The 15,336-nt window shown below is 38.7% G+C and overlaps 2 protein-coding genes across 7 annotated transcripts in view; both read right to left on the bottom strand.

Annotated features, from left to right (window-relative positions):
- Positions 1-113: 113 nt before the first annotated feature.
- On the bottom strand, positions 114-6,820 carry LOC123976389 (cytosolic non-specific dipeptidase-like). 3 transcript variants are annotated; one of them, XM_046058518.1, is made up of 9 exons: positions 6,586-6,820; positions 5,416-5,493; positions 4,843-4,986; positions 4,491-4,653; positions 3,398-3,486; positions 1,764-1,964; positions 1,499-1,583; positions 1,243-1,403; positions 114-1,145 (listed from the first exon to the last, which is right to left on the bottom strand). In XM_046058518.1, exons 2-9 carry the CDS (start codon positions 5,473-5,475, stop codon positions 909-911), a joined length of 1,140 nt encoding a protein of 379 aa, XP_045914474.1. In that variant the 5' UTR covers positions 5,476-5,493; positions 6,586-6,820; the 3' UTR covers positions 114-908. The 3 variants fall into 3 exon arrangements, with proteins under 3 accessions (XP_045914474.1, XP_045914472.1, XP_045914473.1); XM_046058516.1 differs by having other exon boundaries at positions 6,635-6,820; XM_046058517.1 differs by lacking the exon at positions 6,586-6,820 and adding an exon at positions 6,318-6,445.
- An 8,275-nt stretch (positions 6,821-15,095) lies between these two features.
- The window catches only part of LOC123976001, a 5,664-nt gene continuing 5,423 nt past the window's right edge, over positions 15,096-15,336 (bottom strand). For all 4 annotated transcript variants that reach the window (XM_046057777.1, XM_046057779.1, XM_046057780.1 and 1 more), the window contains 2 exons: positions 15,236-15,310; positions 15,096-15,166 (listed from right to left, as the gene is read on the bottom strand). In XM_046057777.1, coding sequence (XP_045913733.1) covers positions 15,158-15,166; positions 15,236-15,310 — 84 coding nt within the window. In that variant the 3' untranslated portion in view covers positions 15,096-15,157. The remainder of the gene's footprint in view (positions 15,167-15,235; positions 15,311-15,336) is intronic.

Raw genomic sequence — 15,336 nt, 5'->3', positions numbered from 1 at the left:
TTTTTTTAACAAGTTTGTAAGGCCAAATTTGGACATTTTGGTCAGTGGAAATCAATGACAGTTGTTATTGATGACAAACAGCAGCTTCAGAGGCCATTAAACATGCCAAGACATACTGAAATTGGTCTTTATTACTCCTGATTGGTCCACAGTCCAGGCCCAGGCTTGAGATGATGGTCATTCAAAACAAAATACATCTCTTTTTCATCATTACCTTCACAAACTTGCATTTATTTAACATTTTTACCTGCTGTCGTTGTTGCTTGTATTGTGTTATGAGCACATTTACATAACAATGTGCATTTATGCATTTACATAAAAATGTTCTGTAATCTACCTGGTTTAAAATGTATCAATCCATATTATTATTCATCAGTTAAAATCTATCATTGTATGCATTCAACAAAAATACCAACAGAACAACACAGATTAACTGACTTAAATGTGTGCACATTATTTTTGAGAGGACAAAAAAATGTTTTGCTTAAATATCATTTTGTATCACTGGTTTGTTTGTCTGTATGAAAGTGTAATTTTAGTCAACTGTGAAATGTGATTTTGTTTTTTTATTTAAATCATTCCACTGGGCTAACTCACAAGGGACAACAGTTGTATAAACAATTGTTCTGATAACTGTACACATTATTTGTCTTGACAATGGCAGGATAACCACATCATTCACTGATTCATTGTCAAGAAGAATAGAATACATATGGTTTTTGAACAGTTTTTTTTAATAAGAAGAAACTGATCTGCTCTGTAAATCTGCTTAACTTAAGTTTTAGTTGTAGATGCAATATTCTTTTCAAAAACAGTATGACTGAGCGAGTCATTTTGTGACACACTACCACAAAGTCATCAAGTTTTAAATTCCACTGGCCACTTGAATATGTTCCACACCACAACCATTATTGTGTTCTAGTCACATGAACATTTGAATCAATGTGAGATGCAATCAGTGTAAATATTCCAGGTTCTACCTGCTTCTCCACAACTTTGGGGTCCATGTCGGGGACAAGGCGGATAGAGAACTTGCCGTTGACCTTGCGGGGGATAACAGTCTTGGCCCCTGCTTCAGAGAACGCTCCCTCAATACCGTGAAGAGAAAGAGATGGGTATCTCCAGCGGTGCATTAGGATTTGCTCCTACAGGAAAAAACAAACAGTATACCTTAAATTAGGACGAATTATCAGCAGCACATTTCTATCTTTAACTGAAGTAAACAACAAAAAAAGTCCTTGCCTTTGTTTCATGCAGCAGCTGCTCAACTCCAACGTCTCTGCAGTACTCTCCCAAGTCAAAATCAATCTTCTCATAAAGCTTTCTCTCCTCTTCTGTAAGAGGGGCCACGTCGTTGTTTATCCCAGGAACCAAAATCTTCCCCTTCCTGTCTAACAAGGAGCCTGTTAGGGAAGAGACAAACAATGGAAATATAATTTTCTAGACTGTACTCAAATGTGTTTTATGAGATCATAGTTAAATCGTCAGCTTCACTTGCCCATGAGCGCTATCAGGTCGGTCATGGCTTCATGAACAGAGCCGCCAAACACCCCTGAGTGTAGGTCCTTGTCACCGCACTCCACCTTTAAATTTAAAAATAAACAATCATTTTAATTTAATGTCCCATCAAAATATAGTTTCACATAATACTGGAGCACATACATGTTATACTGAAACACTGCATTAAAATAAGTCAAGGTTTGTATTTGCCACAGCTTAACTAGTTACACCAAAAAAAATTGAATTGCACTATGATCAGACACCTCAATGAAGAAGTAGCAGATTCCTCTCAGGCCGTAGGTGATGCAGGGTTTGGTCTTGCCCAGCCAATAGTTGTCAGAGATGCAGACATAGTCCACATCTTTGAAGAAGGTGTCTTTTCGAGCAAACACCAGTTTGTCCAGGCCCTCAGATCCAGACTCCTCCATCCCCTCGAAGCAGAATTTGATGTTGATTGGAAGCTCCTGCAACATGAGGAGAGATTGATAGTCCTTACTTTCAAAGGCGGATACAAAAATAGACCTTAATTTGTAAAATAACTTTTATATATATATATGTTATAGGGTAAGCTACAGATCCTCGCCCTGGATCAAAGACTCTCCAACAGGGCAGAGGCTTTTCACAATGAGACCATGAACCTGGGTGTGTTGACTGAAACACTGTCTCCCATTATACAATGCAAGTATAGCCTGTTATTGTAAATCTCTTCTAAAAAACTCTTTGTCCATTATTGTTTCAGGGAAAACTGAAAGGTAGTTCAAAACGAGAAGCATGTGACATGATTTGGTGTAATCATTAAGTGATGGCCGGATAAGACATGCAACACGATTACAGACTTCATCCAGAGAACTTTGACCACTTATACTGTTCATGGCTCTGAAGTGATTACCAAATCAGCTCAGTACTTTAACACAGAGGTAATTCATTTGCCAGAATGCTGCACAATCATTTTAGAAATAATGCCTTCAACTCCACCTGACTATATCTAAATATTCTTCTATTATATATCATGAATCTGTTCTTGTGTGTGTTTCCAATAAATATCAATTCTAATTGTTAGATATCACCAGTGTGTGAAGTTCAACACTTACTCGGAAACAAGGTTTTACATGAACATTCAGTTACCCTGCCATATGTACCTTTGCTTCATTTTGCTTTATGTTTCCCAGAGTGTGTATCGGTCTAAAGGCACTTTGATATTATGTAGGTAATGGTCACAAGTTGGATTTTACTCGTTTGTCTTGTGTGCCAGCTGGAAGTTGAACTCCAGCTAAATATTTACTGACCTGAACCAAACTAAATCACCACACCGCCACATATTTCCACTTCGCCATTCAAACAACATTTCAACCAGTAAATTCTGATGTTTCCCATCACCGTTCAACCACACCCTGCTAGCAAAGTCATAAATGAGCAGCTTAGGGTTATTTTTGGACAGAACAAAAACAGGTTTGTTTTCATTGCATTCATTCTTCCAAGTGAAAAGCTCTGTAACACCATAATCAATGACATTGGTTGGCTGCACATCAAGTCGACTGTGATTACACCAAGTCTTATTACAGGGGTCTGGTCAACTACATCCTACATTGCAGCTTTTTGTGCTTTTTGGATAATTTACAGAAGCTGTTTGTTTCAGCAAAAAGGTTAAAGAAAGCTTTGTTTGTGTGAGTATGTGTGAACAGCAAAGCCAACTACCAAGACACTAAAAGGAGCTGCTGCTGGACCAACAAGGAAGTTTGATTACTTGAAGTCTGACATACAGTAACACTGAAAACTAGACCACTGCAGATGTGGTTTTGGCAACTCCGCCTGGAACCATTTATAAACTTCATGTCCCCAATTCAAGGTTAAAGTAAGACAATACAAGTAAGAGACTTATATGTGATGGGGACTTTACCTGCTGGATCTTCTGGTATGCCTCAATGCAGTTAAACCAGGCCAACACTGGTCCCTTGTCATCAGTAGAACCTCTTCCGTAGAGTTTACCTGCAAAGAGCAAACTGTATTCGTTTAAAGCCCTTAAAGATTAGTATTTGTAGAATGTTTCAAGTTATTCTGAAGTTTTTATTTGTCTAAAATAAACATTTCTTGTTAAAATGTTCATAGGTGCTTTTAACCCATTTTACTCTCAGTGTCCCTGGGCTGGACTGGACACTGACGTGGGGACAGCAGGTAACTTCCATTCAAGTTCAGTATAGCTGTGGCTGACAGCTTAGACTGATGAAAGGTGAGCCAAGTCTGACAATGTAGAGTGGATAATGAGTCTTAACATACAGCAGATAGATAGATATTAGATAGAAGACCTAATCAAATAATCTACCGGTCTCACTCATTTCACTGACTATCTAGAAGTACATGCAAAGTTGAGGAACTCTTAATGAAAAGTGGAAGGCAGATCTATGGTGTCGGTCAGCACATCAAGTCAAACTCTTTAACAACTAAACAAAACATGACGTAAGCAAGAGCAGAGCTGAGCAGACAGGACTGAGACAGAAGGAAGAGGATGTGTTACTTTTTGTCAGCTGACTATCGCCAGAAAACATACGAGACTATTTGGGTATTAGTACACCAATACACCTTCAGAATTTAAATTTATTACAATGCAAGATTTGTAGTACTTTGTAGATTTTAATAATTCAGAGTAATACATTTAGGAATACTGTGAAAATAAGTTTATCCAAAAGATTGAATGTATTACATATTCGTGTTGACCTTGACTTGTGAGGCTTGCAGATAAGTTATCATTAAGAATATTTAAAACATGAGGAACTCAGCTGGATTTGGAAGTATGTATCACACTGTGATATAATCACAAGCTGATAAAAGCTCAAACAGCTTAAAAAACATCTCTTATTTGTCAAAACAGCATTCCAGTCTACCTTAATCAGTGTTTGTTCTGAAAAGTACTTTCCAGATCAGATTAAAACAACTTCAGGGTAATTTAGTATTGAACATAATGAAACTGAAACCTAAAAAAGTTCTGCTCTCACCATCTTTTTCCACCAGAGTAAAAGGTTCTGTATCCCATCCATCATCAATACTGGCTGGCTGGACATCAAGGTGGCCGTAGATACAAACAGTCTTCTTGCCCGGGTCTGACCCCAGACGACCCAGGACAATAGGCGGCAGGGGGATCTCCTCTCCAGAGGGAAGCTGCATACACAAACAAAAACAACAGCCTACATTTTAGTAAATGTTAAGGTTTACAAAGGGGGCCTATTTACAGAACGTCACCAACCAAAATAGTGGTCATATAGGGAAAGCAATGAAAAACCAATGTATTACTGATGATGAGATAGAGACAAATAAATATTAACAGTGCAAAAGCACACACGCTCTTACCTGCTGTTTGCCGATATCCACCAATTCCACTGTTCCCCCCAGCTTCTCAATGTCCTTGGCTGCCATCTCCATCATCTTCTTGATCTCCCCGCGCTTCTCCGGCCAAGCAGACACACTCTGGACTCCCACCCACTCTGCGAGGCGCTGGGAAAATGTGCATTATACATTTTAATATCATCTAAGAAAACATGATGTGTTTCATACACCAGAAAATACCGAATTTACAAGTTTAAGGCTCACATTTTTGTTAAAGCTTCATTCAAACTTATTAAGTGGCGTCAGAATGAATTTGTCTCGGCACATTAGGGCTTCACAAAGTTTTCTAATAGCTACAGTTAATGTGTCGCTTAAAAATTATATGATTTCATGTGGTCCAGTGGCACAACATTTCTGACGTCAGGCACACACTCTTAACTCAGAGTGAATGAGTTACAATGTTGGTTAGTATTCAAATGAAGACAGACATATGGCTGCAATCTAATCACCACAATGATTAGTTGACCGCGATAGCAACAGGTCATTTAGGGAGTAAAACATTGAACTGTGTCAAAGCGTCACCCAGAATGAGCTTACCTGCACATACAGATCCTGGTGTTCGTCCACATACTTAAAAAGTGCTGTGAGATGAGTCATCTTTGCCAGCGACAGGAGCTGAGGGTTTAAAAGGCAGAACAGAGTGAGAGTCTACTTTGAGCCACTGGCTGTCTTATGGTAGGAAACCACACCCTCCTGTAAATCTGCTGACTGCTGTTACATTTGTGGGTCCTCTGTCATGCACACAAGTGGTCAGCGTGCCAAAAGAGCATTTTACATATCAGGAAGATGAGTTTTGCTAAATTAGTCAGCGCTGACTGACCAGTTACTTTGCGTATCTTGTAGTTTTTGTTAATAATATGATGAAAAACAGTAACAAAATAGAAATGTACATCATAAAATCATCTATATATATATATATATATATATCTCTATCTATCTATCTATCTCTATATCTCTATCTATCTATCTATCTCTATATCTCTATCTATCTCTCTATCTATCTATCTCTATCTATCTATCTCTCTATCTATCTATATATATATATATATATATATATATCTCACTTACTCAGATAATCAGAATCAGCTTTATTGCCAGGTATGTGTACACATACGAGGAATTTACTCCAGATAATGCTCATGATATCCTTACTTATACAATAATACAGTAATGTTAAAATAAAATAAGCTCTGAACTAAACGGTTGCAAACGGTCTCATACAGTCAGGAAAATATTGTATATATACACACAACTGGGGGGGGGGGGGGGCACCTGTGAAACTGTTAATATTTATACACACACACACACACACACACACACACACACACACACACACACACACACACACACACCTCTGTTGAGATATTAATTATATTCTGGAAAGTGCACCATTTTAAGTGCTGTGTGGCTGAGTCATGAATTAAGTTGACAAATCTGACCTTTCATTGTAATGCTGAGCAGGCAGTAAAGTTAAATCACCAAAGTTAGAACACCAGTTAACACAGAGACACGTTTGAACATGCATGGAGTCCAACAGATCTGTAGCTAGCTGTGAAGAGCAGCAAGGCGTCACAATGAGTGCCGTTAGCTGGCCGGTTAACTCTAAAGTAGAAACCGCTGGGTAACTTAACGCTACATTTAATGACAGCTAAGCTTCTCCTGACACACACAAACGCACGAAGAAGAAAAAACTGCCTACAAACTCACTTCGTATTTATTCCCGTAACTGTACAGCTTAAGTCCACACGTCACTCACCTGACAAACACTTCCTGTGTTTTCCTAATGACGTTGGCACGTGAGTTGAAACCTTTTTATGTACAGTCTATGGTTGAAACGCTCAAGGTTTTATTCTACGCAGAAAGCAAAGGTAACAGATGCGCTTTAACGCACCAGCGGACAGAAAAGCGGCTGTTATATTGTGTTCATGGCGCAAAGAATTGTGGGTCAGCGCCTGCAGATGCTTCGTCATGTTCATATGGTCCGGAAACAGTCTACAGAGGAGAGTTACCCTCTGACAGATCTGCTTTAAAATGAGAGGAGCTCTGAAGGAAGCCACATAATGTGCATAGCCCTCCCTGTCAGGTCTAATGATTGGTTTTACCATAATTTAAAGCGCTTTACAGATGATTGATAAACGGGTGGAAAGGAAGAAATTAAACAATACATTTCAATGTTCCAATGCATTTTATTTTGATAGAACTGTATTTTGCATGGACAGAGCATTGTCAAATATAAATCCAAGCATGCAGCATACTGCCATATTCCTCTAACTTATACCTCTAACTACTAATGTATTTTCTTTTAGGCTTATGTCTCTTTGCACCATTTTCTCATGATTACCTTCTTTGTCGCCACTAGAGCTTAAGATATATCAGCCCTCGTGCTCTATATATTTTTCCTTGTCATGTTAATGCCACATACGCCTTTTAGGCAATTAATAATCAAATCACTTTCAGCTCCACCCATACACCATGATCCCAGTAGTTGTCCGTTTTCTGACACTCCTCAAAATACACGTGAGACACACCGCCTTCTCTCCAGCATGGGCAGATGAAAATCTTCATTTAGTCGTCGGAGTAATCAAGAATCTGAATACATTTCAGACAATTCTTTCCACAGCGAGTTGGTAGGTGTATTCTGCACTTGACAAATTAAATGCCATTAATTTGATGTAGTTTGTGGTGTTGTTGAACTAATGCATTATTCAGAGGAGTTTTTATTGATCCTATTTGGATATTTGCATTTCCATTCCCCACTCATCTCAAATGTTGATCAAATACTGAAGATTACTCTACCAACAGTGTCCTTGTATGTTTCACTAGGCAAAGCTGGTTTTATCCCACTTAATAGTAATCCAATTTGCAGATACCAAAGGAGAGTGTGTGTGGGGGGGTTAAATCATAGCAGAAATCACAAGACCTGGTATTCTGTATAAAATGGTCCATTTATTTTTTTTCCCCTTCTCTTCACAAGTCTTCAGCAGCATCCTTATGGTGCTTAGAAGCAAAGAATTTGATTAGACAAGAAAAAAAACAAGCTGGTAACACATATGCAAGGTTTTGAGACTCACCTTGAGACTCATGAAAGCACCGTTGTTCACATGGCCTATCTGCTGCTAAATACACTTCTGTAGAGCACATAAAATAGATCTAAAGGGGGGAAAAGACATTCACCATGTCAAAAAAAAAGTTTATACATCCTATAACAGTGTTTTCCACAGAATGATCATTGAAAGCTGTCACAGCCTCGGACAGGTAAAAAAATAATAATTAAATGCAGTTGTTAATATTTAAGTTAAGTCTATGTGTGGGAAACACTTGCCTCTACAATACAAAATCTCAAGTGAAGGCAGTTCAATTGGAGCAAATACTTCAGACCCATAATGGCTTCCTGAATACGCACTTCTTCAGCAAGGTATTTGTGACAATTTGTGGAGTCACAGATTTTTAGGATAAACACATTTGGACCATAAAGGTTGGGACACCTGGAGACAAACATAACTCATGGTTAGGTGGACAGAGGGCGAGGAGGATGTGTTTTATTCCACATGGAGTTCATTCATGCTTACCCTTCATAAATAAGCACCAGAGCATTCCTTGCAGAGCGAGGGTAAGCTACACAGTAGTCGACGAGGATTACCGCTTCTGGTTTTGGAGAGATCAGGCGCAGCTCAAAATAGACTGGATTGCCAAGGAGCAGTCGCAAAGGCCGATTGTTTGTGGGCAAGTAGCTTGAATATGTATGATCTGTTGGGGTTTGACAGACAAAGAGCAAACCTTCAATGAATTTGAAGAGCTACTCGTGTGCAATCCTACTCCAGCAGAAATTATCAAGATTGTACATTGGCATTTGGTTTGGAAAATAAGGCATTAATAAGTAATATATTAGACAATTCTCAAGTCAACAGCATATAAGCCATTAGAGAGGGCCGCTGATGGCAAGCTGGAACTCGGGGTCTTCACCATGTAGCCAACGCTGGCTAGTGACTGTGAACCACTGCCTATTTTGCTGTAGTGGCACTCAACCATAAACCTATATAAATACATGAGTTAACGTTTAAGCTTAGCATGCATGTACATGCATGTAGATACTTGGAAAACAAGCAATGCAAAGTGCAAATCTACCGCAGATTTTCCCATTACTAGAATCCCCAATAGGCCGTTTCGATAAACAGGGTGGTAGAATTGTGCCCACAGAGTCACCTGAGTAGATCACTTCTTGTAATTATGCCATACTCAAGGGTCAGTCACTTGAAATACAAATACAGAAATATCCTATTTGAACGTTTTTTAAACCACGTCTCCCTAAACAGAAGCCTCACCATCCATTGGGTAGTAGCAGGCAGATGTAGAAGAATCCACACAGCATCCCATCATCTCACAGTCTGAGGACGATATTCCTGACTGGCCAAAAGTCACCTGCTCCCCTGTGGGGATGCCACAACCTAATCGAAGAATGACATTTTAAAATTTCCGTTTCTTTACAATTGACTCTGCTGGTCTAAGGGATCTGTTAATTTACTAAGTTGTAGGAAGCACAGGTTTTTAAACCAATCAGACATGGGCAGCACTTACTCCCATAAAATAATCTCTGAACCAAATTGTTAAAAATGGTCCAATACAGTCAGGAAAATACTGTATATTTATTTGTATGAATACACACAACTTCACAGGTGCATACCTGTGAAATTGTTATTTACAAAAACACACACAAACACTTCTCTTAAGATATATACATTGGCGTGAATTAAATTCTGGAATTTGCACTTAAAAACGTTTCAAGTACTGTTTGGCTGAGTCATGATTTAAGTTTAGACCTACTTCTACAAATCTGACCTTTAATTGTAATGGTGAGCAGGCTCTCTGCCAGTAAAGTTACACGAAATACCAGTTAACACAGAGACATGTCAGCTGCCATCCCAAATAAAAAAAATCTAAATCCTGTATAGTGATTTATTAAATACTGTTAAACATTTCTTTTCAGTGCATTTGCTGCATGCAGTTTATACTCACTTTGTGCCTTTGACGGTGCTGCCAGTACTGGGGATGCTGTGATTGGGTTAATGCACTTTAATGTGGAATTGGATTGGCCACTGGAACGAGGGAACACGCCTGGGTCAAATTTCAGACCTCTCTCACAAGATGCAGTAGCAACTTGTCTGATCAAACTCGTTGACGTACGACACCTGCAGACTGTAGCGGTCACTCTGTACTAATTCACAAAGACCTTTGAGAAATGAAATGACTTCCAGATAAGCAAAATAAAAATGTCCTGATCATTTTAAATAATTAAGTATAATAATGTCAAACATTACAGAGCCAAGGCAATTACTTCACCGTACATTTACAGAAACCTACCCGTTTCACATATCACCCGGTGAAGGGTACAGCCAAGGTGTTAGTCAAAGGGTTCACTTCATAACCACAAGACTCTGGAGCATCCATAACAGACAGCAGGTCCTTTGAGCCTAATGAAAGAAGTGAAAGCCTAGTAAGTTCACAACATGCATTCAGCAAAATAAAGACTTGAGTTTAAATAGGCAGAAAAGTCAAGTACATACCCACAACTTTAACCTCACTTAATGAACCTGTCGGCAGAGTAATTTGGAAGCCAACGTCACTGCATACCACATCTATCTACTGCTAGTCCAGCTCCTTGGAAGGATATTTTCAAATTCCCTCTGGAAACCACTATCGCAATCCCTGGCCCAGTTTCTTAGATCAGAATCCACTGGGTCAATCTGGGCCAGTATTTATCAAGCTTCTCAAAGTGCCATTTTAGTCTTAAGTGCTGAGAATTCATGAAATTTACTCCTACTTTTAAATTTAAGAATAAAAGCAAGTTATCAAATTTATTAAAGCTAAGAATCACTCTTACTCCCCCAGTTATTTAAGACAGCTCGAGAGGTCTCTCAAGTCGGTAGGAGTTGCCATTATTTCAGGAAAGGAAAAATGTTTCTGAAATTATTTGACAACACGCAGTTGATAAGATGGGGTCGGAACAGCGCAGGCATAAACTTTGTCAGCGAGTTGGTGAGGGACACCATCTCACCACTGACTTTACACAGTTATGCGTTTTCAGCTAAACTGAAGGTGATGATGACGCTTTTGTTTATTTGCCACAGGACAAACGCAGCAATGCTGATGATTATGGCCCATCACAACCATCAATAAGCCGAATAGTCATGGAAACAATTATGGCACTTCAGCTTCAGAGCTCCACACATTGATGGCGCTCATATTAAGATAAACCTTTTTTTAATCTTTCATTTATTAAAGTGTAGGGCCATATCACAATGTATTATCTTGATTAGCTAAATGGTTGAAGTTTTCACTGGTGGCGTGACCTTCAATTAGAGGTAATGAATCCTCAGAATCTGTATCTTAACCGCTGTCGTCCTCCCTGCTGTCATCTGGAGGGGAGAGAGGTAATTGTTACCAAAGTCACAGATTACCGCAGTCAAAAAAATTGAGCCATTTCCTGTCAAATCGATGTAGACAGCCCAGCCAAATAGTTTCTTCAAAAGTCTTTATTAATAAGTAGTTGCTAGAGTGGACTGAAACACAAACATCTCAGGTCATCTATGCTTGATAGTCTGGAAATAATCATCCATTTGCGCTTTTAAAAAAATAATTATTTAAAACTCACGTTAAGTCACTTTGAATGAGTTTATTCCAACTGCATGCATTAAAGGCACATGCAAGCCCAATCTTTTGCAAGAACCTATATTGAGTTACTATACCTACACTCCTTATTGCAGTGTTGTGCCATTGGTGGTCCTTTACCTGGAAAGTAAACACTGCTCCTGTAAAAGTTAGTGAGCTGAGTTTTGTTTATCCCCCTTATGAGTACCAGTCAGGACCACCCACAGCTCAACTCTGATCCCAGCCATGGATCCATGTGAAGGCCCTCCTGTAGCTGCTGAACACCAGATGACGCAGCTTCTTGCAATGCTGCATGCAGTGGTTTGATTGGCACTCACTACTCAACTAAAGTCTCAGGCATGTGAGTCTTAGGTATTTTTCAAATAAAGTCCAACATTTAATTATGTAAATGTATGACATTTATTGTCTTGGACATCAATTTTGTTGTCTATCTTATGGCCACATAAGATACATGTTAGACTTGAATGATATACAGTGCAAATACTTTATTGGACACTTTCTGAAAACTTGAAACTTTTTCATAAGTATAACTGGAATATATTTTACAGATACATACATTTTTGAACAATAAACAAATATGTAAATTTATACATTTCCAACTTTTTATTAAGTTGTTGCAGGCATGTTTTGTTTAAAAAAATAACACCATGGATATTGCCTGCTACACATTTAATCAACACTGGGTTTTTCTTCAGGTGCTGCATTATATTTGGAGGTGTCATATTCTGACATCCTCATGTACAGTATGTAAATGTCATTATAAACAAACATTAAATAGAATACATACCATTATGAAACCATCTACTCTCCATCTCCAAAAGTAGAATCAACAACTCTCTGGGCTGAGGTTACAGACCTCCCTGCTAACTGACTCCTCTCTTTTTCTTTCCACATTCTCCACCTTTTGGTTTCTGCAAATACTGTTTTGATTGTATTTATCTTGTTTTTTTACATATTACAACACCCTCACACACACCCATCTATCATCCTGTTCTGACACTAATGAAACCACTGATGTCCATTCCCCATACTTTAATAAATTTGACACAATTTTTAATTGGACTTATTTTGGGTTAAATAAACATATTTTGTTAAATGTTTGCTGCGGTGTGTCCCTTTTGTTGGGGCCACTTGAGCCAGGTCATAAGTAGCAAAGACCTTTATTCTACTACTGCACGACAGGTCAAAAAAGCAGACTATTCAATACTCTTTATCATTTAAAACAATATATTTCCTTTATTTAAAAAACCTGGATGTTCTTTTTTAAGTTTTGAATTCTTTCTGTACAGGTCAAAATAGCATTTCATTGGAGAGGGGACACAGTTAGAGATAATGAGAAGTAAATACATCAATTTAATAATTAATCTTAGTGTTGCTAGATTTTGAATGATACTTCTTGCAGATTAAGACAGTTTTCTGCTCCCCTAATCCTGACCAAATCTCCAGTTTTGCAACTGCCCATCAGTGACTCCAGGTAGTTTCTGCCCATGTCCGCCTTGACTTGCCAGCACCAGGGCCCATATTTATCAAGCTTCTCAGAATTACTCATAAGAACACTGCTAAGAACTGACTTAAGTGTAAAAAAAATTCTTGGCTCAAAGCTGTGCTTAAAAGTTAGTTATCAAGCATCATAGTCCTAATCTGAGTTAAGTGTAGGACTAAATCTTAAGTGTCAGTGCTGATTTATGACAATTTGCTGCGCCGCAAACAAGATTTTGGATGACGATGTTGCCAAGGACCAATCACTAAATAGATTTCCTTCTTTAAGAATATTCTCAGATAAATTCACATTGAATGGTGAAATTCCTGAGGAGTTTATATTCAACACACATTTAACAATAAAGAATTTAAATAATACATCATGATATCCAACAAAAAAAGTAACATTCCTTGTATGTGTACACCATGAAGCTGAAAATTGCAAATAAAATAGATAAAAGTAAATAATTACTTTATTTTGCTGTCAACACATTACATTGGCATTTACTGATTTAGCTGATGCTTTTATTTGATCAGCTCCCAGTCTGAGTGGCAGATTCTCCTCCCTCACTACAGTGGGCTGTCACATAAATTAAAGTTGCTTTTTCTAGAACTGAAAATGCTCTATTTTCCCTCTTTTCAGGGTTTACAAACTCAGCAGCGGCTCCAGTGGAGCTGAGAGACTGACAGACAGCACGACCTGTTAATATCATTTAGGTCTCCATGTAAGGGTACAGCTTAGGTTACATTCACCTGAAAATATAAAGACAATGAACAACATTAATAATTTGGCACACAGATAAGAATCATAGTTAGAAAGCCAACATAGTTTCACCTACTTATCAAACGGGCAGAACCTTTGTATATTTAGTCACTTTTATCAAAAATTAAAAGAAGGCTTTCATGTCCCCATAATACCCAGACCTGCTGTAATGACAGATACATTGAGTGGAAATTGATCCCAGGTTTCCTCACACCAAAGGCAAGAGCATTATCCCCTGTACTACAGATCCTTGCAAATACATTCATACAGTTTGCACATTTATTAATTCTTAACCTAACACATACTCACTTCGCGCATATATATTATCGACTATGCACAAGTGAAGTGTTCGGTTTTGACCCATGTGGCTTTCCATAACAGAGGCTACCTCTGGTTAGCGCTTACTTGCCAACCCTCCCAATTTTTACGAGAGACTCCGTATTTCATTGTCCTCACGGGTCTCTCCCAAATTATGACAAGCGCTCACAACTTTGTTTTGTGTTCCGACTCTTCATCAGATCCCATGTGACTTGGCCTGTTGTTAGAGTCACATGTGAGCAAAAAAAAAAAAAATAAAAAACCCCACCCACAGACACTTTGGCCTGCATTCTGAATGTAGCCCAAGGCTCACATCTGATCTTCTAGAGTTCAGATTTGTCTTTTTAAAATTGGGTCTTTTTAAATGAGACTTTAGTCTCGACACTCAGGTCAGAATTGATGCAATTTTGACATCTCACTAGAGCAGCTGTTGTCACGATCCTGCTGTACATAGAGCTGCTCTACAAAATCCATTATTAAACATGTGGCTTTTGTTCTTCTGCCTTGCCATCATCTGCTCACACATTCCCTTACTTCCACATGAAATTCGCCGGACTGTGACAAACCCCCCCCCCCCCAAGTTTGGTGCAATCTCTGGTCAACACTGTCCAGCCACTAAGAACTTGATATCGGTCCTCGTGTTGTATTTTTGTCATGTGGCAATTCATTACCCAAAATCATTTTCAGCTCTACACCCATAAATCACCCAAGTCCTTCTCAGTTTGAGGATGTAGTAACTACTGCATTATTCTGAGGAGTCTTGAGCCTCTATGGAGATTTGCATTCTCATCCCCGCCCCACCTTTTCAAAAATATATAGTGTAGAGATTCCTCTGCTCAAAACACTGAAGATCACTCTACCAATAGTGTCCTTGTACGAACAGTGTCACTATTTCACAAGGGAAATGTGGTTTCATTCCACTCAGTCATTTACAGACTTACAAGTCTACATTTTAACATGAAAAAAAACCACACAACTGCAAGACCCGGTATACGGAGTTGTAAGATGGTTAGTTTATTTCCCCTTTATCTTCATAAGTCTTCTGCAGCATCCTTATGGTGCCTAGAAGAAGAGAAATTGATTAGACTTCAAACTGCGCTGGTAGCACATTTGCATATTTTACAGACTCACCTTTCCATCAAAGCATTGTTGTTCACATGGCCCATCTGCTTCAAAACACACTTCTGTAGAGCACATGAAATAGATCTACAGGGGGGGGGGGGGGGGGGGGG

Source organism: Micropterus dolomieu, linkage group LG09 (genome assembly GCF_021292245.1).
Source record: "Micropterus dolomieu isolate WLL.071019.BEF.003 ecotype Adirondacks linkage group LG09, ASM2129224v1, whole genome shotgun sequence".
NCBI classification, from domain to species: Eukaryota; Metazoa; Chordata; class Actinopteri; order Centrarchiformes; family Centrarchidae; genus Micropterus; species Micropterus dolomieu.
This window is presented reverse-complemented; position numbering and strand designations above follow the sequence as displayed.